The sequence below is a fragment of the Pseudoliparis swirei genome, chromosome 24 (assembly GCF_029220125.1).
Source record: "Pseudoliparis swirei isolate HS2019 ecotype Mariana Trench chromosome 24, NWPU_hadal_v1, whole genome shotgun sequence".
NCBI classification, from domain to species: Eukaryota; Metazoa; Chordata; class Actinopteri; order Perciformes; family Liparidae; genus Pseudoliparis; species Pseudoliparis swirei.
The window spans coordinates 19,754,924-19,778,492 of record NC_079411.1 but is presented as its reverse complement, the minus strand read 5'-3'; the positions used below and the strand labels follow the sequence as shown (position 1 = coordinate 19,778,492).

Sequence of the window (23,569 nt, the reverse complement as noted above, 5' to 3'; positions counted from 1 at the left end):
TGGCTGTGTGTCAGATTGAAGGATTTATTTGGCTAACACAAGAATCAACCTCAGTCAAAGTGCTGCTTCCCCCCCCCCCCCCCCACGTGGTGACAGTGTTGATGCACGGATCAGTCTGCAGACACGTGATCTCCCTCTTCCGACAATCAGAGGAATTTCACCAGAAGTCATGTGACTATGTCAGGGTGACGTTTATCAGATACAACATTAAAATCCTATTTCTTTGACATTCTTTATTTTCCATTTAACAGACTTATTAATTTAGCTAGGCCTTTATGAAACACTTTTTTAATTTTTTTTACTGCATTTCATTTTTAAAAGCTTAGGTTACTTTTCAAAGAGCTTCTCTCGAACCTCCGTCAGAGACTTTTATTTTTGTATGCACACGTTTAATGTAGACAATGTGCTATTTTTTGCATTAAAATTACAATAAAATAAATTCACATTTATTTTCTCTGACAAAGTAATTGGCCTGCATGCTTTAAATAATAATAATAATACATTTATTTTATAAGGCACCTTTCAAGGCACTCAAGGTCACCGTACAACATTAAAAACAGTTCAAGGATGGACACAATTAAATAAGCAGAACAGTCTTGATATATCCTTAAAAGGATATATCACCTCAAACATACAAATCTCTTCCTCTTGTGCTATTGATCAGTTAAGATTATGTTAGTGTGTGTTGCTTAGTTTGGGAGCTATTGGTTCTAATTTCTTTCCAGTACGATGGTACTATATGGCACGCAGCTTGTGATGCTCAAAGTGCCAAAAAGTACATTAACCTCAACGTCTCTTTCTAGAAGCCATAACCCGGTTACACAAGGTAATCCACAGATGTTGTTGTGAGCAGTTTCATGTACAAACTATGGTTACAAACTATGTCTTTATTTGGCGATGAACCAACAAGGGGAAGTGAGGCTTCTGAGGTCACCGAGGTCAACTTGAGTTCACTAGCAGTACATCTTCATATGTCGTTGTTCTGGGGGAAATCAAAGGAAGACGTAATGATCTCACACCATAATTATGTACTCTAACAGCGTGATTTCTGTAGATGAAAACAGATCATGACAAAAATGAAACAAATTTACATTTTAATATCAAAGATGATCCGGGAAACTTGAACCAGTAGATTGGCGATACATGACATCGAGTAGATGACTTCAGGACAACTTTGCATCCATTTTATCAAATGCAGATCATTAAAAACAAAAACATCTAACTATAGGAAAGGTGCATCTCGGTAATTCGAGATATTATCAACGTGCATGACATATAAGTCAAAGTTAAGGCCGTTGATGTGTGTGGCACATGTCTGTAATCTAGATTCAAAACCCAACAGCATATCTGAGCTTCAACGTGGAAACTGCTGGTTTATTCGATATCATCCTACATCTATGAACGTGTTAACGCTCAGGCCAGAGATCATCTCTCCTTCATATAAGCAACTGTTTTCTGTGAGACTCCTTTTTGATATAGTGCGTTTTGTGCGTTACAAAGAAACACAGAGATTCAAGCATGTCCTGAAGACCGAGCCACTGGGATAGAGACATCAAATATAACAGACAGACTAAAAAGCATGATTCAGTGCGACAGGACATTATTACGGAGATGCGAACATGTCTCTGCCTAAACCCTGCTCCACTCTGTCAGGGGGATTCAAGTCATGCTTCTTTTCAGAACATGTCAGATACGGTTTGAGGACTGAATCGGCGCTCTGCCTCTCTTCTTCTTCTTTACCACCATTAAAGAGACATGTGTACAAGTCTGGAGGGGAGGTAACCACAGGCAAGGTCGAGTGCTTCATTAGCGACATTATATTGATCGTTACTCAGATAAATGCAAAAGTCATCACATACACTCTGCTGCTACAGTAGTTCACGAGGATTGCCATTTGAAGGCAACATGATGCTTGGGCAGTACAACCGCAGCTAAAGGTAACTTTATACTGAAGGCTCACGGGAAAGGAAAACAAAATGAAATGAAACGCCTGAAACCGCACGTCTGCAGGTGGTCACGTGCGGCGACATTTTTTGAAAGGAAGTCATCTTGATTGTCTCAAAAAAGACAGACTACGACCAGCTGGCTTCTCCCCTCAATTTTGTGCAAATTGACATCTCCGGCTGTGGGTTCCTTATCACTCCAAAGTTGTTTTGAATGCCTGGTCCTCGAGAGGTAACCTAATTTTAAATACTACAATTTTTTTTTTAAACACAAAAATAAAATAAAACAGGCCCATCATGGCCCATAATAGGCCCACAAAGTATCTTGACAATAGGCTCCCGCTCCAGCAACGTGCATTAAATACATTAGAAAAGAGACTGTTTTTCATTTAAAAACGAAAAGGGAACAGAGAAGTGCCTGTTCATTATTCGTCCGCGATGCTTCCCCGTCCTGTCCCATCTCGTCTTCCTCATGGACAGGAAAGGTCCAATCAGGAGATGGTTGTTACACATCCCTTCTACAGCATGCTGGTCCAGCAGATGGTGACTGAGTTTTGACCAGAAATACAGCAGGTTGGTACGGAAACTATGGGCGGCAGGAGTGTGCAGTGTACCCCTGTGGTCAGCAGGGGGCGGTGGTGAGGCTTCTGAGGTCACCGAGGTCAACTTCAGTTCACCAGCAGGACGTCCTCGTATGTCGTTGTTCTGGGGGAAATCAAAGGAAGATGTAATGATCTCACATCATAATTACATACTCTTTTCATGTAGTGGTTATATTTATAGACACAAACTTGAAATTCCAAATTTAGAGCATATCTGTGATTGAGTAACTGCCTCCAGCGAACAGTGAGAACAGTGCAAACACCGGCAACAGGCATAACAACACGATAACGACACGTGCAGAGGGAGAGCGACTTCAGTGTCTGCTCAGGAAGACATTACTCCACTAGATCTTCACATTGCAAATTTGTATTTGCTGCTACATTAATGCTGAGTATCAAATTGTGTACCTTTAACTTAAAGTGACGTCGGAACGGAAAAGGGTAAAATAGTACAAATATTTTTCTAATGTGATCTTCACTGTGTTCATACGACTTCAAAATACTTACTTCTGTTATTTATTAATTATCCGCTGACGAGTCATAATTCCTCCCAAATAATGAATAATAATTAACAATAGACGATGCTTTAGTCTTCATCGATCTTGGGCCCTGTCCTCCTCACCTGTCACAGCAGCAGAAGAAGGAGCATGGCGAGGTCTCCAGAACTCTGTACATCCCAGAGGTGGGTGCGTCCGTACACTCCGCTATGAAGGCATGCAGGTCTGTGATGTGCATGGCTTCTTGTGTTTGGTGCTGTGGAAGTCGACGAGTAGACGTTACTATTTCCCCCCCGCACCCCGTCCATCAATTCTGGCGGTCATTTCCTACGTCCTTTCCTACCTTGATGGTCTCGTAAGCTCCGGTGATGAGCGCGATAAACAGCGACAGCACCATGTAGATGAAGAGGGAGATGAAGGTGTACAGGTACACTTGGCTGAACAGCCACACCAGAGTGCTGCTCTCCTGCATCTCCGCGAACGTCACAAACATGTCGTCCCCGTTGATGAGGGAGAAGAGGCACTCGGACACCATGGACAGAGAACGGAACTGAGGGACACAGAACAGCAGTCAGGCTTCTGCAAACTGAAGTCGGTGAGCAACGCCGTCGGCTTCAGTGGTCGACGCTCCAAATGTGGCCAGGAAAAGACAACTTCCTGAAACATGTGGCTGCAGCAGTACTGTGCATAAGACACCGACTCAGGGCGTCCTCTAGTAAATGAGAGGGACGACAGCGATGAGTCACGTTTTCTGTGGTCGAAGTTTCACTGAGTCACTTTCTTTGGATGGAGAAGGGTCCACAGAGAGAGGTTCTCATCATTAGAACCTCTCATTAGAATCTAATGCAGGGGTGCTCAATACGTCGATCGCGATTGACCGGTCGATCGCGGCGACCTGCCAGTCGATCGCGGCGTAGTATTGGTAAATCGCATGACATAAAAAAAAATTGGCCCGCCTCCCTGAAATTTTCTCTATAGCATGTCTTTGTTCTTTTATTAAACTAAACAGTCGTCTGTTGTTGATCGTATCTACACAGCAGCATGTCATTTCTGTCTCTACGTGTCACGTTAACACTTCTCGGTTCTCCGTCTCGCGCGCCGCAGGCAGAGCTGTGTGTGCGCGCATCGGGCCGGAGCAAAAAAAAGTCACTTGCACCCCCCCCCCCTCCCCGTAGGTAGATCATTTTGACCTGGTCATTTTATAAGTAGCTCGCGTGCTGAAAAAATGTGAGCACCCCTGATCTTATGGAACAAGGCTTCACCTCAGTTATTGAGAATGGGGACGCTCTTCTGTCAAAATCTGGTTTTGTGACCAAAAGGACGGGGTTAATCTCAAACGACAGCCATAAGAATTACAAACCAAAATACTTATTAGGCAATGACAAACACACTGATCTTAAAAAGGCTCTTAAATGCAAGGACTCTGTAAATAAAATCTGTAGATTGCGCCTGTGTAGAAAATCCTTGTTGTTTGCACTGTCCTGTTTTATGCAGATTAATTGCCATTTTCCCCCCGATTGAATGCCAAACCAGTGGACATTTCCCAAACCGAATGTCTACAAGCGTTGGAGTTGCGTTCACCTTGACGTGGTACGGCCCTAAGACGATCCAGCCGCAGAAGCAGTAGCCGAGATAGATGACGGCCACGCAGCAGCAGAACCGAATCACGTTGGGGAACGCTGCTCGAAGCGTCACGATCAGGATCTACGGGAGGAGCAGAGATGTTGGATCGAATTACAGTGGGAGAGCACCTGGTTCCCAGGATGTATTACCCAACATCAAACTATTCAGGGAAGTGATTTTTATTTAATTTGTTATCATCTTTTGACAAGTTATTAACTCAACAAGGCCCTTGACAACGTTACCAACTGATGCACACCAGTGCGTCGGTGTCTTACATTGTACTTCTGGAAGAATGTGAGGTAGCGAATCACTCCGACCCACACCAAGAGCGTGGAGGTCCCCAACAGGATGCCGCACACGTCATATGAGGACATATTCTGTCAGGAGATAAGGAGAGACACCTAAAAGACAGCTCACCACAGTGCTCACTGGCATCATCAGGTAATAACTAACCGCGAGGGGGGAAAAGAACGGCGGTTATTGCCAGTCAAGCGGGTGACTGTACGCGGGACACACCTTGGACTCAATGCCGATTTTGATGATGCTGCCGGTGATGGTGAAGATGTCGCTGATGATGAGGAGGATGTACCATCCGTTGATGAACTCCATCCGGTCCGCAAAGCACACTTTGCGACCCAAGGTGTCCCTGAAGAACTGCACGTACTCCTGATGAACGCACAATGAGAGAGAGGGATCCGCTTGAAGCGCGAGGCCCACTGGCTGGACGCTCACGTTCAACTCAAGAGCTCATTCTGTTTTTTCCGCAGACGTTTGCGTACCCGTTGCAGCGTGATGCCTCGCAGTATGGAGCGTCCACACAGCAGCAGGGACAGCATGCACACCAGGGCCACGGCGACGTCGAACGCCACACGCGTGTAGTTGTCAGCTGGAGGTTTTGAATAAACCGGGGGGAAGCGGAGCGGTTAGCAGGCTGGAGTAGCGGTGCAGCCGCTAAGTACTGCCACTGGCGTAGTTAGAACTTTTCACAATGGAACTTCTTGTACGAGTAACTGAAAGCATTTTCTTTTAACACCGTTGCTAGTTTGCCACCGGTCCATCATCATCTTTCACTTGATAGACTGTTGTTGTATTTCCACGGGGGCTACGAGTCTTAAGTCATGTCCCGTCCGTCCACTCGGTCGCCTCACCGTGTCCAGAGACGCTCGGGTCTTTACACTCCTTTATTGTTGCCTGGTTCTCCAACCGGATCTTCACCTTGCCGCTGTGAGCCTTGTTGTCCAGGACCATCTGCAGGAGAGAGGCGAACAGCAGACACTTCATAACCAGTGAACTGAAGTATTTCAGAAGATAAAGTTTGTCATGAAATAGAGACAGAGAAGTAATTATGTCTCAAACGTAAGGCCACAGGCACCATCGAGAGCAAAGATGGAATACATGGAATATTTAACATTAGGTTTAATGACATGAAGAGGAGCTCACATTATGCAATAACACACATATTTAGGCACCAAAAAAAAGAGGATTTAGATTTTTTCTTTCGACTGACTATTTTTAAAAGAAATGTCGCTTCACGGTTGAATGTTGCAGTTTGCATCCATGTCTATCCAAAATGTCATCCCTTCATGATTTTAACATATTAGATATTTTTGTGCAGTTATCAAAATGAGCATATAAGCAACTCTCGAGTTTTGGTCAAAAAAATCTAAAACTTATTTTGGAATGTAACAGTTTTAATGAGTTTCTTGAGCCTAATTTAATGGAAGTGTCAAATAAAAATAAAAAACCCTTCAGGTGTTCCTGAGATTCAAAATGACGAGAATGGACCAGAAGGACAGACTGAAAACAATATTTCTTTGGCCCTGGCTGTCGCAAGCAAAAAGTCTTCATACAAGTTCCAGTCTACAGTTTAAAGTGTAGCAAAGGTTTTGAAACAACATTTAGACCAAGATGTAAGGAGATAGTGTGTACCGATCAGCATAGACTTGATCATGGCTTAGATTGAACTAATAGTCAGACTTCGCAGAAAAGGAATCCATTGCATCTTAAGATGGTTAAATCATACTTTTTTTTAAGATAAAGGAACATGTCTAAAACATGGCATCTAACTGCTCAGCTCCCTTCACTCGCAGAAAATGTTTGTCACCTGGAAGAAGACACAAAACACAATCTTCCTTCTTGAGCTCAGAAATGAAACTTCATCATATGTATTGTCATGTGAACATTCCCATAAAGATGTTCCCTCACCTTTATGTGGAAAGTGTAGCAGTCTGGGATCTCATTGTAGATTATAGTCTGTATATTGATCGCCTTCAATTTGAACTCTATGGTAACATTAATGAGCCTTGGAGAAAGAAAACACAAACAGATGATGATTCAGAGGGAAGCATTCACACCTGTGTGTGTGTGCGTGTGTGTGTGTATGTGTGTGTAATTTGTGCAAAATGAAGCCTTACTTGTGGAATTTGAGTGTGAAGTTCCTGTAGTTGCTGGTGAGCCGAGCTTGAGGGACCGCCAGCGGGTCCACACCAACGCACTCTGAGATTAGTGGAGGTCAGACAGAGAACAGTCATGTTGAGTGAATACTGACACTGAAGGGAAAACAGGGGGGGGGGGGGGCATCTTCTCCCTTTTGAATTTCTGGCATTTGGCTGTTCTTCTCTGTGAGTAAAACATTAGAAAAACAAGTATGAAATCAGAATTAGCAGCGCACAAGGAAGCGTTTCACACATATGTGATATATTAACACAAGGTTGGTTCCATTCGTTGGTTCGTCAGGCTGCGCAACAAACTGCAGTAGATCGCTGGAGATCCTGGCAAACTCAACACTTTACTCAGCACTTTACTTTACTCAGCACTTTATTTAGTATTAGTATTTAGTTTTTTAGTATTTAGTTTTGTGTTTTATAATTATTTTGATTAATGCTCTGATGTGCACCGCTGCTGTGATTTTTGAAATGTCCCCACTGTGGGACGAATAAAGGTATATATCATATCATATCATTGTTCTTACTTCCTCCTGATTTGGACAACTTTGGAAAACACACTTATATGAGGAAGTAAGAAACAGGAAATGTGTCTGTTTTCAAAAGGTCAATTAACATAGAACACACTAACAGGACACAATCATATGATTATATAGTGAGCTGGGCCACAAAATAAGAAGCAACCATTTAGCAAATGACGTTTCAAATGTGTCTAGAATATCAAAACATGGACGTCTGCAAAACGTGCAATCTACAGGAGCGCATTGCACTCAACAAAAAGACAAAAATTGGCATCCTTCTCACGTAATAATAACCTCAGCATCTCATAGTTGTGACTCGCTACCTCATGATTACCAGATCACATGTTCCACAACCGATTGGCAGATGTTGCAATATACTATTCTGCCACTGTAAATGTTCATAATCACACTGGACTGCATGTCTTATCACCACTTGGATGCAATTACGATGCATGACTTTGTAGCCAGTTTGTTTTCTGCTGCTCCTGCAGGAACACACACTGTGCTTAATAATAATAATACCTATAATCTTATTATAACATTTACGTAACTTGGTGATTTCCATCTCTCCCGATGTCTTGAACATGGTAGACATATTAGGGAAAAACCCTCATGAACAGAGCACAGAACACTTTATCTTACATTTATATTCTTAATTCTCGCACTGTCATTGAGTGTTATTAATGTTATTGTCTATCGTTGCACCACCCGCCATGACAAATTCCTTGTATGTGAAAACATAAATGCCAATAAAAGGTTCTCATTCCGATTCAGAAATAAAGATAATAGAATCAAGTACTGGCTCAATTCATGCGAGTGGTGCAGTTGTTATAGTCCCATGTTTTCATGTAGAAGTGAACTTTTTGCACTTTTTTCAGCTGCTCTGGTTAACATGCAGCGAGCGCAAATGCTCCCGGTCTACTTCAGCATTACATTCTCACAGAAATATGGATTTAAAATGGTGCTATTCATACCTATTAAAGCCCCCATCCTTAAATTCCAACCGTTGATTCAAAGAACCAACAACGTCCCAGAGACAGTCGAACACAGCCTTCTAGCACTGTTGGCAACGCTTGTGGAATAATTGACCGGCAATGTCTCCTCCGCCACATTGAACAGCAAGGTTCACGTACCCGTCATGACGCGCGGGTCTATGATGAAGGTGTCATTGGCCGGATCGATGCTTCCCTTCTTGTAGTACTGTTGGCAGAGGGAGAGCGCACTGCCGTTCTCCCCGTAAACGTACGCATAGCGTCCCACTGTGGTCTCTGCTAAGGCCAGGTACTGTGGAGAGGAGGAGACGATTGGTACTCAGTAATTATTTTGAGGAGCAAAGCCAACCAGCTCTCTCACACCATTTTCAAAGAAAATAGTTGTATTTACTTTATTACACCCTTACTAAAGCACCAACTTCATCGTTCAACTTCATCAGGGGATGACACCGTCAGTTGCTGCACCTATCTGGCCCAAGCTGAAATAACTCAACAACTGTTGGATGATGTGGCAGAAAATGTAGCACGGACATTCATTGTTGTGCAAGACAATGGATCTCAGTCGACCTTCAGTGACCGCCTGGCCTTTCCGGTGTGACCACTGCCACTGTTGGTTCTAAGTGAAGTGTCCCAAGCAACCGTCATCCGCCGCTCTACACTGCTGATAACGCAGTCCCGACTGACGGCCTCCGGTTGCCCCCTCATGAAAACACTGTTCGCTCTGTCGGCACTGTTGCGTTTGCACATTCATCGATGTGCCTGCGAGCCGTCTTTAGCGAGCTCTCTTTCTCCACGAGCAGCCAAAGTAGTGGCCACAAGCTTTTCTGATTTCCTCCGGCTCACCTGCTCCACGGCGTAGAACATGTGGTCGTAGACGTCGCTCCGCGTGTAAACAGCCAAGGAGCCGTCTGAGGACTCATCGTAGTCTTTGAGGAAGAGGTTCTTGAAGGTCATAGTGTTCTCCTCCTTGAAGGTCACCACCACCTGGTTACTGAGGCCAAACAGCACCAACTGCAGCAGAGAGAGAGGCGAGAGTGAGGCATTAAAGAAAAACCTGAGGTGCACCTCAGCTGCAGACTGTTTTATATTATATTTATTTGAGTTATTTTAAGGTATACAAAGACATTCACTGAAAAAGGCACACACATTTGTTTACATATAAATTCACTCAAATACTATTTATTCCAAGTGTTTTCCTGTATTTGTTACAACCTTTTACAACAAAAATGTCAGACTTATAAACAGAGCGTATATGATGGGTAAGGCCAGAGAGAGAACCTGGTCACAGGGACAACACACATGACCCAGGAAACAGTTATCTGAGTCTGTGTGAAAGAATTAACACTTAAATGACATTAAACAGTCTCGGTTAGTTAATTCAAATTCAACTGTATATATAGTCACCTAAAAAAATAAGACAGATTATTTGACAATTTGGGCAGACAGAAAGTGTACAAAAAAAGACATATTGGAAGTACAGAGAGGCCCGATGGAAAACAAAGCGTGTGGTTCGTAAAAAAAAAAGAGCAACGTGGGATTTAGACGTAGCACAAGACGCACCTGAGCCGTGACAATAATGATCTTGAGCAGCTGCAGGATCAGCTTGTAAGGCTTGCGCCCCTTGGCGTCATATTTATCACAGGGGCTCATGAAGAAGTACTTCAACTTCCTGCGAATGGCCTCCTCTTCCTGATCGGCCCCGACCCAATGGCCTGCCGTCGGCGTGGGAAGCCGGTGGTTGCAGTCATGATTGTCGTGCTCCCCGCTGCCGTCCATGGAGCCGTAGCGAGTCCCCGAGCTGGACAGACCGCCTCGTTCTGAAGGAGGAACAAATAAGGAGCTTTCATTGTTGTAGTCTCTTTACTGAGTGTTTAAGCTGTGCCTCTAAGGAGGTGGCTGGCGTGGCTTTTGGTCTTGTTTCGCCACGTCAGAGGAGCTGCTCGCTGTTCCGTTAGAAGTGGCGCTAAGTCTGCTGTAAAACAATACCTCAGTAAACGAGGCTTGAATAAAAAGGGAGCTAGGTCACAAGACTGGGACACTAGAGAGCGCCACGGCCATCTTAAATCAAAGGTCGGTGGTAATAAAGCAGATGCCGAGCACCAGGACGAGAGATCCTGTTGTGCAGTTGTGACAAACTGCACCAATCACGTGAATTGAGCCATTCTATTATTTGTATTTCCCCAATATGTCTATTGAATATCGTGAGCACCAAACACCAAGGGAAAATCCTTGTATGTCAACAACCTACTTGGCAATCAAACCTCTTCTGTTCATGCCAGACTTGACTTCCACTCAGTGACAGGGGGACGACTTGCTCCCTGACAGCATCCCGTCAGCACCAAACATGCCCGAGCGTGAACAGTCTGTCTTCAGCTTCCACCTCCGCCTGACAACTTGTCTTCGTCTCTCGGGATGTGTTCGATGTACTCGTCTCCGTCCCCTCCGGCTCTTTGATCATGTGCTCAACGAGGCTCCACGTGGGATTTAACTCCATTAACTCTGAACCAAGAGGACTAATGGAAACAAAGGGTTGTCCACCAAAGCACAGAGCCCATAAATAACACGGGAGATTTGTTTTTTTTACACTTGTATTTAGAGTGTTAATGACTTTTAGATGCAATCGCTCCACTTCTTATCTTATTAAATAATGTATGTATGTCCCCGTTACAGAACATAAACCACAATGAGTCTTACAGCAAGTGTAGAAAAGCATTTCAACCAGGAAGGCGGAAATCTATCGAGTTTGCAGTGTGTCTGCTAGTTACTGCTGACATCACTGGTACACGACTGGGAGAAGGAGAAGTGAAGCAGATTCCTGCGACGGTTGTTGTGTCAAAGATGAAACATGTTATAGTCTGCAGGTACACAGACATTCAGGTGTGAGGTCACACGGAATAAACCCGCCACATCCCTTTGGGAGGAATGGGAAAACACCACCAACTGGTACTAATCATAGTCATCGAAAAGAGATGACAAGGGCTTTTAATTAAAAAAGAATAACTTGTGACATTACTTTCCCTGGCTGAATAATCAAATAAAAACTAAATATTCTATCATCCTAACTCCAAGGTGTAACACTATCTGATGTTCACAGATGTAATGTTTGATGCAAGTCTTCCTTTGTAGTAAAACTGTTATATGCTCTGGCTTTTCAAATATGATCAAGCCTTATTTGGGTCGTATCACAAATGCTTCAATCTACTCCGACTCATTTCATGTGCACTAATGTATGAAGGTGGGTGGAGACGGAATACAAAGTAGTAGTTTGGTCAAATTTCAACGGTACATCAAAAGTGTAAAAACACATTCTTCGTCAATTGTGTTGGTCTGGCCTCATGAGTGTTGTTTTTAAACGCTGGTTGTCTGAATAATAAATACGTCTCGTTCTCACGTCTTCATTGAAAATGAGATCACACTCTCAATGAGACTACCTGATTAAATAAGGTGCAAGTGATACAACATCAGAGCTGTCTCAACAGAGCAGACAGTCGACGGTGTCGTCTTTGTAGGAACGCTACAACTCAGTCGGCTAATCACGCCTAATTATTGTCACATGCTGGCTGGGTTTGGCTGCTTCCAAGAAAAAGAAGTAGAAGAATGGGGTCTCTTTGTTGATTCACTCAGTTTTACATTCAGGACATGACGAGTCGGCACGCGCTCGGTCAGATAAACTGCAGGCTCGGGATGAATCCAAACTCAAGATGTCCAATAAGTCAGACGAGAACACCACCAGCATAGAAGAGTTTCCTAATGGGAATGAGAAGTGAAACAGGACGAATAAACCACCGGCATTCAACACGAGTCAGCGCTAACCGTCGACGAGATGACAAAGAAAGGAATTTGGGAACTCCAAACACTTGTTACACATTTGTTTTCTGGTTCCGCCACAACCAAACTACAACACACAAGAATACATTTAAGTCATGTATGTTCTCTGGTACTCATAAGGATGCCATGAGCTTTTTTAATATGAGCTTTTTCTTCTCGTGTTTCTGATGTGTTTACAAGGAAAGTCAGTCTATTTGGGAGTGATCGCAGGAAATTTGTTGATATTTCTAAACAAAGGAACACAGGCTTGTATTCAGAATATTAGTGTAAAAAAATTTAGACTTCCAATCTCTAAACTGGCTTAAAAGAGTTCCTCACTAATGCAGGAGTGCACTCGGGTGACGTTGTCAGACTCACGATGGACAGTTGTGAATAGAGGTTCATGTTTTCCGTTTCATTCGTTCTTCCTTGTCAAAACCTGGTGCCTACGTCACGCAATGTTTCAGATTTCGTTTTGCTTCCACTGCAGTCACAAAATATAGTTATATAGTTTTAAATATGTTTAAAACCAGGAGGCCATTGATGTAATCATTTAGCTTGCCCAGACGTAAGTCAAAGTAAAATAAATCCCAAGTTTTTTGTGACTGAAAGTGACAAACGTTTACTGGCTCACCGTAGGAAACGAATGATACCCGGAGATTGTATCAGATAATATAAGATATTCATTTATGAGTCCCACAGTGGGGAATTTGCAGGATCACAGCAGTGGGTGCAATTAGAGCAGTAGCAAAAGATTAAAAAAATACAAAATACAATAAACAATATTAAATATACAGAGGAATACTAAATATATATATATATATATATAAGGTCGTATCACAACAAGGTAGTATCACAACCACATGTAGTTTCCAGAACCAGGCCCACCTGTTAACCCGTGTGAACTTTCAGCTGCTGAAGCGAAATAAATAACTTCCAGATGAGCTCTACAAAATGTGACATTTCTATTACCTACAAATGCCCCCTGGCTCCAACAGGTGAAAGACAATGGGTGCAGACACATCTTTGACCAGAGGACTCTGTCGATCGGCACAAGATGGATAAATCGGTAAAGATATCTGTGATTGTGATCAGAACATATGTGGTTGTGGTGCAGCATCTGGGTCTTAATACCAACAGTGTGTTTATCAAGAATACCTTCAGTCCCTACACCCTCTGCTACTGAGGCAAGTACATCACACCCTGTGTTTAGTACTTTTACACTTCAGTAGTTATGTTAAGTCGGCACATTCAATTTAAAGATGCATTCTATCACCTGAAAAACTAGGACGAGCTGCTAAGGTCGATAAATCCATCAAATCAGTTTTTAAGATTAAACAACCAATCCCGTTGTCCAAAAATGTCAGGTAGTCAAGTGGTATCACAAGTTCAAAAGAGTCCAATGTAATGTTGTTACATGTCTTTTGCTGGGGTATAAACCCCAAATGTGGCATACACTCATGTTTTCTAGTGTTTTCGCTTACAAAGTTAGACAAACAGTTTAATTAAAACGCAATAGTCATAGAGAAATATAATGAAGTGCACATGTTCCACCAAAAGACTAACTCTCAGGATGAATATAACAATACCTCACAACTCCATTAGTGTCCGTCTGTTATTGTGTTCCAGTCGTATCAACATAGGGCCTTTCTGGATGAAGACACCACTCGAGAGGAGAGGAGAGGAGAACCCCACTTTGTCAACAAGGACACAGGAGACATGTCGACTGTTTGTTGGAAACACGCTGGATGAAAATGCCCTGAGCTGTCACGACTAAGGTGGCCTCATTGATGTGGATGTCTCAACAACAACAACAACAACAACAACGACGACGCTCTAAAACTATCTTATAAACCAGAGTGACACAGCAACGCTGCGTATTAATAAGCATAACAAGCTGTGCCTGTAAAAAGACAAATGAGTCGTGAGTGACGGCTGACTTGATTTAAAAGTTAAATGTCGGCGCTGCATTCGTTACCTGAGGGGTTCTCCGGTTTCGTCGCAGCCATGTGGTTATCCGTTTGAATGAACAATAAATAGGACAATAATACCTCTAAAGCTCAGAGAGTGTGTTCACTGTACCAATAACAGTGCACAGTTCACTCACAGCGGCGCCGAAACAGCAGCCGGGCCAGAATGCTCTCTTCCTCACTTCCTCTCTCGCTCTCGCGGGTCATGTGACCGGCGCCACGTGACCACATAGCTGCGAGCCGAGGAGCTAGCAGGCCGCAGATGTACAGCACGTTTTGGGTGGTCGCGGTTGATTCTTGCGCAAGGCGTGACTCACCGTGCAGCCGAACGACACACCCTTAAACATATCCACCCGTGGTTTTGTGTGAGCTGATGTAAGTCCACTCCCAAATAAAACAACAACAATGTGTATCACATCTGATACACAGGGCTCTCAAGTTTTGAAGACAGGCAAGAGTAACATTTCCATCAGCACCCCCCGGATACAAAAGATACGTTTTTTTTTCTGATTGGCTATTGTGTAGCCCAAAAGTGGCACCTCACAGCAGAACTCCAGGGGAGCGCTTGATTCCTCCATGGTGAGGGCAGCGCGGCTCATGTTTGCGCGCTGCGACACATTAAAACATTAAACCATAGCTCTCAAGTGTCACGCATTGAGCGTGACACTCACGCATTTCGGTCTTAAGTCACGCACTCCCGCCACACATCGTATTTCTCACGCTGAAAAAAACTCTCGGCTATTTAATGTTTTAATGTGCCGCAGCGCGCAAACATGTGCTGGCCAAGCTGCCCTCACCGTGGGGGAATCAAGCGCTCCCCTGGAGTTCTGCTGTGAGGTGCCATAATAAATCCTTTTAAAACCAGCTTTATAGTTATTCTTCTCTCAATTTGTAATTTACTGAATTGAAGACACATCCAGATGCAAACAAAAAACGTTTTATTAAGTATAGTTTGTTATCAAAATAATAACTAATGGCAACCTTTGCGGAAGCGTATGTATTTTTTCATGTAAATGAGGTGATAGACAGGTTATTTTCTAAAGTTATAATTTTAACACAGTGACTGCAGTTTAAAATAAGTTTAATGATGTCCTTCATTACATCCTTGTTTTGATAGATCCTTGTTGTTTGACGACCATATAGCAGCTCTCTAGATCATGCTTCTTCCACTTAGCCTAAGAAACATCATCAAATTGAGATCCGTTTTATCTGCAGCTGAATTGGAGATCACACATGCTTTTATCCCTTCTCGTATTGATTACTGTAATGCACTTTTCTCCTCTCTCAATAAATCTGCGATAAACCGGTTGCAGGTAATACAGAATGCTGCTGCCAGAATACTGACAAAGACAAATAGACGGTCTCACGTCACCTCGATACTCAATTCCCTTCACTGGCTCCCTGTAGAGCACAACCAGCCACATTTTAAGAGTGTCAGAGCCTACTGTGTCACCGCAAAGAAAGAGCCACATCACAACACACCACACACAGCGCACACACGCACACACACACCTCTGATCAGCCAGATTTGTTCACACCAACATGACACCAACATGATAATGACGAAATGGACTGTACCTTGCAATGGACATTGTCAAGTTCAACACACACACACACACACACACACACACACAACACACACACACACAACACACACACACACAGTTCAACCACATACCAAACAAACAAATTAGAAAACTTTAATTTTTTTTTTTTTTTTATTATATAGTGGGACTTATGGACTTCCCTTGACTGAACTGAACAATCCCTTTCAAATCTTAATTCCAATTCCGCCACTGCCACAATTCCATTTCAATGGTGTCAATGTGTCAAAAAATCGAAAATCGAACTTGCGGGTCGAACGGAATGCTATGGGGCTGGTATGGGGGGTGGGGTAATCAAACGCCACCAATAAACCACTTTAGCCGCCGACGTTCGGGTTCGACATTCAACGCTGCTTCTCCCGCTCCGCTGAATTGAGGGCGGCTGCGGGCGAAGAGGCGCTGGAGAACGCGTCAGTAATAGTGCGGGACATCAGCTGCCAGCCAATGCGACATAATGCGGCGTTCATGGCGTGATTACTTTTTTGATTTCTTTCTTTTTCACCGTAGTAACACACGCTCGACATTCGGATGTGGCGGTTTCCGTTGGTCGTTCGCGTTTGTTTGAGACCCGTGCCCCCCGTGCTACTTTTTTTTTTTTTCATCTCTCATGCGCGCGCGTTTGAAAAAAAATACCGTAATGAACTCAAGCGAAGAACACGCACATAAAAAAACACAAACTTAGATATGAACGTAAGAGCCGCATGACACCAGGCAAAGAGCCGCATGCTGCTCGCGAGCCGCGGGTTGGCCACCCCTGCTGTAGAGCATAATATCAACTTTAAAAGCCTCACTCTCACATACAGACTCCTTCATACATGGCTGAATGACTTCGCCCATATTCAACAGCCCGCCATCTCAGATCCAACCTCCAAAACCTTCCATCAGTCCCTCATACTCGCCTTACAACTCGTGATGACCGAGCTTTTGAGGTAGTAGCGCCAAAGCTGTGGAATGCTCTGCCTGCACCCCGAAGGTTTTCAGATTAGTATAATTTAAACTTGATCTAAAAAATGTACCTGTTTACACTGGCATTTGGTTGATTTTAATATTCTATGACCTGCTTTTTATCTTCTTTGTTTATTTATTTGATTGCACCATCTTTTACTGTGCATTGTACTTTGCTCTTTTAACTGTTGATATGTTTTGGCCCCTGTTATTGACAATTCTTTTTTAAATTAACTATTGTACTACACTTTGTGAGACTTTGTCTGTGATAAGTGCAATATAAATACACTTTACTGACGTACTTACCAACAGGTGGTTTTCTTTGTCTGTTGACTCAGTGAAAAGGCTATTGCTGCTCAACATACCAAGTTATTTTCACAGCACAGTCTAGAGACGGTCAATTCTGTATTCATTAAACCTTGTCATACTGACTGTCGTGTTAAAAAAACTCCATGTCTTGCAACTGATTCTAACTTCGATAGTAGTCGAATAACTAGCAGAGTGAAAAGTCTCTATTTGTCCTCTCGACCAATGATTCACCCTCCCTCCCTTTATTTATTTCCCAACACTTAACTTTCCCGTTGCAGCATCCAAAATTGTAAAATACCTGATTTATGAAAACAAGGCCACACCCAGAGATTGAGGATGAATATCAAATAAAGAAACATACCTTCATGTATTTATTTACAAATGATCAGAGCAAAAGACAAGAATACATATTTGCATACAGACACATAAGTACAGCTGCAATACTTCCGCATTGTGGTGATTCTACAATACAGACGTGTGTGGACAGAGAGGGCAGCGACGGCCGGTCAATACCGATGCAGGCACAGATTTTCTCTGACTCATATACGGTAACATGGGGATGTGGTCGACTTTCTATCAGCTGCTTGGCTCGGAAATGGTTCGGCATCAGTGGAAAAAAAGAAGAACCTCATTGTTAAGATGAATCAACTGTTCCAAGTTTGTTGCAAGTCTCATTAGATTTGTATTCTTTTGTTCTTTACCGGCAGAAATGTGCTTCAATAGATTTTGACTTTGATTGTTATAAACATCTATTCATTGATTTATCTTTGTGGGTTCTTCCACTCATATTGAATGTTTTGAGTTTAAATTGTTTCATGACTTAACATCCTAAAATGTACTAACCTTCATAATATTACAAACAACAACTAGGCAGTCATATTATTTTTTCTTCCATAGTTGGCATGAATTAAAAGATCATGTGACAGGACAGTTTATCAAAATGTTTCCTGGCCCTGGTGAGTGCACATCAGTTATAACATCACATGCCGGCGTAATGGTTAACCATAAAATCTACTTTATCTTTCAAAGTCTTTCTCACGAGGCTGCGAGACAGTGAAGAGTAACACAACCCAATATCATTAAAAAAAATGCACGTATTTGAAACTTGTGTAATAAACCTAACTGTGGGGCCACGATTTTGTTTTGCTCATGACAGACTTCGACTAACTGTAGGCTGAATCAATATTTGGAGGCATCAGTGTACAAAGAGTACTTTCCCCTATTAGGACACAACACTGCAGTCATACGTACACCTACAAAAACACAACTACACAACTCCTCTCAGAAGTTGTCCACAACTGTGCTTTTGAGTGTACTTGCCCGTTGTGTTTGGTTCATGTAGTCTGGAGAAACCCTAATTCAGTTTTTGGTTGAACAGAACTTTTTTTTTGTTAAAGCAACAAGCAGGAGATGCAACATGACTTTAATTGGACTGTCGTTTTTTGTTCTGGCTTTATGCAGCTTCTTCACTGTCCATAGCAGGCCGACAGGTAAGTTCAGTTATTCAAAATATGTCGATATTTGTGTTATCTTGAGTTATAATCTTCATGAGGCTACGTTGTTTCTTTTTGGTATGCTGATAAAGAGTATTTACCACCTGTCATGTTGTGATTTACCAATTCCATGATATCTATTTTTTTTTACAACTCTTTCACTGTTTTCTGCATTTTCTGAAATAAATCAACCAACTATTTTACAGATTAACTTAACACACACAGATATTATCAAATGTCTATCCGGCCCCACAGATAATTACCAAATAAAAAAGTAAAAAGCCTACAGCAAGATAATACCTTTCACATTATACACACTTATGGAGAATTAACAATGAGACAAAGGGGAGCCTGATCTTTGAAAACATTCCGGTAAAGTTGTATTCCTAACTTGTTTCAACAAGTATCAATGAGATGATTGTGTAATCATTTTCAATATGAATAGAATCAGATGCCACCACCATATACCACACAAGGTTAGGAGACTGTATGACAATTATTTGGAGCATGTGTTTGTGTGTGTGTGTGTGTGAGAGAGTGACAGTGGGGGAAGGCTGTTAGACCCAGCACTGCCACTGGACACCAGCCTGCTTATTTGGCTATTTTATTGTAGCCAGTGTAGCACTTCATTCTGTTTTATTTTAAGTTATACATATACGTTTTATATCAAATAAAATACTAATCCACTCCGAACATAGCTGTGATCCCGTCAGTATCGTTAACTATGACGAGTCTTGCCCAATTTAATCTTGTTCGCCCTTTTTCCTATGAGGTGAAAGATTTTGAGAAATTGTCTTTTGTGATGTCATTCAGGAAACCCCAGTTCCTTCACCGACTCGTTGTCCTGCATTGATCTTCCTTCACTTCTTTTGTTCCTCGTGTGCATTGTTGTCAGGTGCCTACCTGCGCAACATCGACAGCTTCATCCGAGCCGTGGAGCAGGTGGAGGACTCCAACCCTGGTCTGTCCCCCCTGGCTCTGGTCCGGGCCCTGCGGAGGACCGCCGGCAACGATGACGTGATGACCGTCCATTTTTTGGGTGCCTCGTATAATCTCACTGATGCGGAGGTTCTGGAGACAGCCATTCTCAATGCCTCATCCTTCAGCTTCTTTGACAAGGCCATCCACCACATTGTGACAGATTACGGAGAGGAACGTGGGGTGGTTCTCGCTCCAGATGGGACCACGTTAGCACTTGCACCCTTACTGCTGGGAATCGAATCGGGACTGAAAGCCAAAATGGAGGGGACGCCAGCTGTTGGGCTCTTCCCTCTCACTTTAGGCAGGACGCTGGGCTTGTCCTTCCTCAGCCTCAAGGACTTCCCGCCATCTTTTCGCCTGGGGCCGAACGGGTGCTGGGACAATGTGGACCGTCCTAAATTGTTCAAGCTGTCTCGGCCTGCCACACTGGCCACTGACGCTGTTATTAATGGCGGCATGGATGGAGCTATACTGGGCATGGACTTCAGCAACCTGCCGGCATCAGAGGAGCCGCATGCCCTCAGTGAGGTTTTGAAAGGATACTATAGTTTTATTCTGCAGGAGGGGCATGGTCTTGATGCTGTGACCAGCCATGTCAGCGCGAGGCGAAGGGAGATCTCTCGATCTACTCTGGAGCCACTCGATCTTTACAGCCAAGTGATGGAGACACTAGCCTTAGTCTGGAAGTTGGAGAAGACAGAATGGATTGCTCTGGACACCGAAGTGGGGAAGGCAGTGATGGATGGACTACAGACGTTTGTGCACAAGTACTGGGGTGAGCTATGAAATAATCAACAAACTGCACTAAGGTACAAGTGGCTGCAACTAACCTTTATTTGCATTATCCATTAGACTTTCGACTGTATTTCTGGTTGATTAAATGGTCGGTTAAAACATGAACGATATCCACAACAAGTCCCCAAATCACATGGCCTCTTTTTAAAATGTCTTGTTTTATACAACCTAAAGTCAAAAACTCATTGTTGTTGACTGCCACAGTATGAAAACTAAAATAACTAAATGAAAACTAAAATATGAAAACTAAAATATGAAAACTAAAATATATGATATATATAATATTTGTTGCTGATATATTCTGGCACCAAAGTTAGCACTTAGGATGGTGAAAGAACCCTTTTGTCTTGAGTGTTATTGTGGGTATAGCCTGACTATTGGAAAGCATTAACAATTTTGCATATATAATCCTAATAAAATATTTCATTTTGTAAGTGTAAAAAATCAGACCAGCCAATGTTCCTTTTTAAAAATCTTTATTTTACATAAAAACATTATATTTAAAAATCCCACCAGGCTTAAAAAGTGATGTCAGGATGTACTGGCACACCCAGGTGTACACTTCTACGTCATTGCAGCAAGGTGAGAATTTAAAGGAAGAAGAAGGGAGAAATTATTGGGCTTACATTGACGGGCAGGTTTTAATTTTTTCAGAAAAAACAACAACTATATGTTTACTGTGGTGGAATAAATGTTCCGATGCCTTGTGAGAAATCAAAAGTATTCTAAGCACGGTGGTCTTATCACACTTTATTATATAGTAACAAGTTCACAAATGATCAGAATGTGAGCCAGGTACAAACAAGTGGAACTAGACACAAGTCAGTCAAAATAGAACAAATAAGTAAAAAAAACAAAAACAAACAACAAAGCTGAGTGGGAGCAAAGTCTGAACCCTCCTGAAGAAACCTCTCTCTTAAAGTCTCTGTCTTTCTGTCTTCTTCTTTCTCTATCTATCTCTTCTTATACACATCGCGGACGTGCACAGAAGAATTTGTTTTCCCCCAGGAGACCTTTAGACCTTGTTTATTCTGTTTCTGCAACAACAACCAACATTTGAGTGACCTTTTTGGTCCATCACTCAGTCATCGGTTTTTGTGACCTTCACATGACCCCACACAGGATTAGATTATCCCCCATAGACAGATGGGAGAGACAGCTGTTGATACATTTTCTACTCCAACATTTACGACATCATTGTTTCTCAAATAAAGCAAATATATCTGCAGCCAATACACACTGGTATACCTGAGATAAGCTCATATTGGTCACGCAGTGTCTCGTCGGCAGTGGTGGTTTTAGTATCCTAACTCTCATCCTTTCTCCTCTCGCCAGACTGCCCTCAAATCATCGCTCGCTGTCAGTGGGGGGCAAAAGCCCACCAGGGTACACCTATCCCTCTGTCTCTGCCCCTCCAATTTCTCTATGTTCACCACACCTATCAGCCTTCCTCTCCCTGTTTATCCTTCCAAAACTGCTCTCGCGACATGAGAAGCATGCAGCGTTTCCACCAGGAAGATCGTGGTTGGAGCGACATCGGATACAGGTAACCCCCCCCTGGTCTGACATCTTGGTAGAATTTGCTTATTTTTTTGTTGCCAACAGTTGGATCAGAAGATCGATACCCCTTAAGACAGGCCGGGTTTAGAATAGTTTAGCATGAAGATTAAAAACTATGGAAAAATGCAGGCTTGGCTCAATCTTAAAATAAAAAAATCAGCCTGCCAGCCCATTCATAAGTCAGTAATCAACACATTGCATCTTGTTTGTTTTTACACATTAGAAAAATAGTATAAAATATCGGACCCTATTTTGATCTCAACATCAACCAAGTTTGTGCCCTCAGCTTCGTGGTGGGCTCTGACGGCTACGTCTATGAAGGCAGAGGTTGGAAACACCTCGGGACACACACCAGAGGGCACAATGCCATCGGGTACGGCGTGTCAATCATTGGTAACTACACTGCCGCACTTCCGTCTCGCCATGCCTTGGACCTGCTGCGCCATCGTCTCGTCCGATGTGCAGTGGAAGGAGGATGGCTGGTGGCCAATTTCACCATCCAAGGCCACAGACAGGCGGCGACCTACACCTCCTGCCCTGGAGACGCCCTCTTCTCAGAAATAAGAGGCTGGGAACACTTTGGGGAATGACTGGACCCTCACTGCCAGTTTGATATTCTCAAACATCATTAATGGCTCGTCAGGATATGATAACTGCCATAGCTGTGGTTTTTTATTTTTCTTAATTCTTTCAACGAGTTGTATTGTTCTTGGATGACCGTGGACTAGTTTAGTTTTACCATGGGTTTAATAGAGAGCTCATTCAGGTGTGGGTCCCCTGAAAGGGCTTCACAACTAACACTATCAATGTACTTTGACCCAGCGTACACCAAAGATACAAAGGTCACCAGGATGTCATGTGCAGTGAACCGTCTTGTTAACATCTTTGAATATATATTCACCTTAGTTGGCAGATGTTCACAGTATGAAACTTTGAATTTTTTGAATCAGGGTAATCAGTATGATAGAGTTTTATAGGGCAAATAAAGCATGAATAAATATATTTCTAATTATGTTCAGCTTGTAGTAATTGCTAACTCAGGCGTTTACAACTCTGATCATTGACACTGGTAATGCATGAATATTGCCAGGCTTGTATGAATACTAATGTTTTGATTTTGACCCACGTCAGTGGGACAGAGTTGAAAAAAGAAAAGCGCTTTTAAGAATCTCAATCCAATCATCTTTCTTTTGTGCCGAACAATACTACCATTACTTCCTGAAGAATAAAGGAAGTTTAGTGGATAAAGCTGCTAACTGGAGAGCAGAACGAACCAGTGTGTTAACCTGTGAGGTATATCTGTGATTACAGTGAAGACCAGCCGCGAAGAAGAAGATACCATACAGTGAAAGAAATAAAGAAATTGGTTTAAGTGAAAAGAGGAAGGTTAGTTAGAGTCTTCTGTGTCTACTTCTCACTAATCGGAAACAAGTCACAGTTTTACACAGTAAGTACGAGCCATCTAAGTAAACAGAGCCTTTAA

General features: G+C 42.8%; 2 protein-coding genes across 4 annotated transcripts; one reads left to right on the top strand and one right to left on the bottom strand.

The window, feature by feature from the left end:
- Positions 1 to 1,077: 1,077 nt before the first annotated feature.
- Positions 1,078 to 14,855, bottom strand: LOC130189508 (mucolipin-1-like). 3 transcript variants are annotated; one of them, XM_056408345.1, is made up of 14 exons: positions 14,717 to 14,855; positions 10,183 to 10,439; positions 9,466 to 9,633; positions 8,764 to 8,914; positions 7,080 to 7,161; positions 6,871 to 6,967; positions 5,814 to 5,913; positions 5,445 to 5,551; positions 5,182 to 5,331; positions 4,941 to 5,042; positions 4,624 to 4,746; positions 3,386 to 3,592; positions 3,168 to 3,298; positions 1,078 to 2,648 (listed from the first exon to the last, which is right to left on the bottom strand). In XM_056408345.1, the coding sequence occupies exons 2-14, from the start codon at positions 10,396 to 10,398 to the stop codon at positions 2,612 to 2,614; spliced, it is 1,671 nt and encodes a 556-aa protein (XP_056264320.1). In that variant the 5' UTR covers positions 10,399 to 10,439; positions 14,717 to 14,855; the 3' UTR covers positions 1,078 to 2,611. The 3 variants fall into 3 exon arrangements, with proteins under 3 accessions (XP_056264320.1, XP_056264319.1, XP_056264321.1); XM_056408344.1 differs by lacking the exon at positions 14,717 to 14,855 and adding an exon at positions 14,408 to 14,702; XM_056408346.1 differs by lacking the exons at positions 10,183 to 10,439; positions 14,717 to 14,855 and adding an exon at positions 14,408 to 14,701.
- Positions 14,856 to 18,497: 3,642 nt separating this feature from the next.
- On the top strand, positions 18,498 to 23,100 carry LOC130189627 (N-acetylmuramoyl-L-alanine amidase-like). Its single transcript, XM_056408520.1, has 4 exons — positions 18,498 to 18,747; positions 19,646 to 20,506; positions 21,862 to 22,072; positions 22,373 to 23,100. Exons 1-4 carry the CDS (start codon positions 18,675 to 18,677, stop codon positions 22,674 to 22,676), a joined length of 1,449 nt encoding a protein of 482 aa, XP_056264495.1. The 5' UTR covers positions 18,498 to 18,674; the 3' UTR covers positions 22,677 to 23,100.
- The last annotated feature ends 469 nt before the right edge of the window (positions 23,101 to 23,569 follow it).

What these genes read in the sequence shown, in the direction of transcription:
- LOC130189627 (XM_056408520.1), top strand. Translation starts at nt 18,675, where the DNA reads ATGACTTTAATTGGACTGTCGTTTTTTGTTCTGGCTTTATGCAGCTTC. An exon ending in TGTCCATAGCAGGCCGACAG is followed by an intron (nt 18,748 to 19,645) that starts GTAAGTTCAGTT and finishes CATTGTTGTCAG; the next exon opens with GTGCCTACCTGCGCAACATC. An exon ending in TGGAGCGACATCGGATACAG is followed by an intron (nt 22,073 to 22,372) that starts GTAACCCCCCCC and finishes TTGTGCCCTCAG; the next exon opens with CTTCGTGGTGGGCTCTGACG.
- LOC130189508 (XM_056408344.1), bottom strand. Translation starts at nt 14,438, where the DNA reads ATGGCTGCGACGAAACCGGAGAACCCCTCAG. An exon ending in GAAACCGGAGAACCCCTCAG is followed by an intron (nt 10,440 to 14,407) that starts GTAACGAATGCA and finishes TTCCTCCTTCAG; the next exon opens with AACGAGGCGGTCTGTCCAGC. An exon ending in TTCTTCTGCTGCTGTGACAG is followed by an intron (nt 2,649 to 3,167) that starts GTGAGGAGGACA and finishes GATTTCCCCCAG; the next exon opens with AACAACGACATACGAGGACG.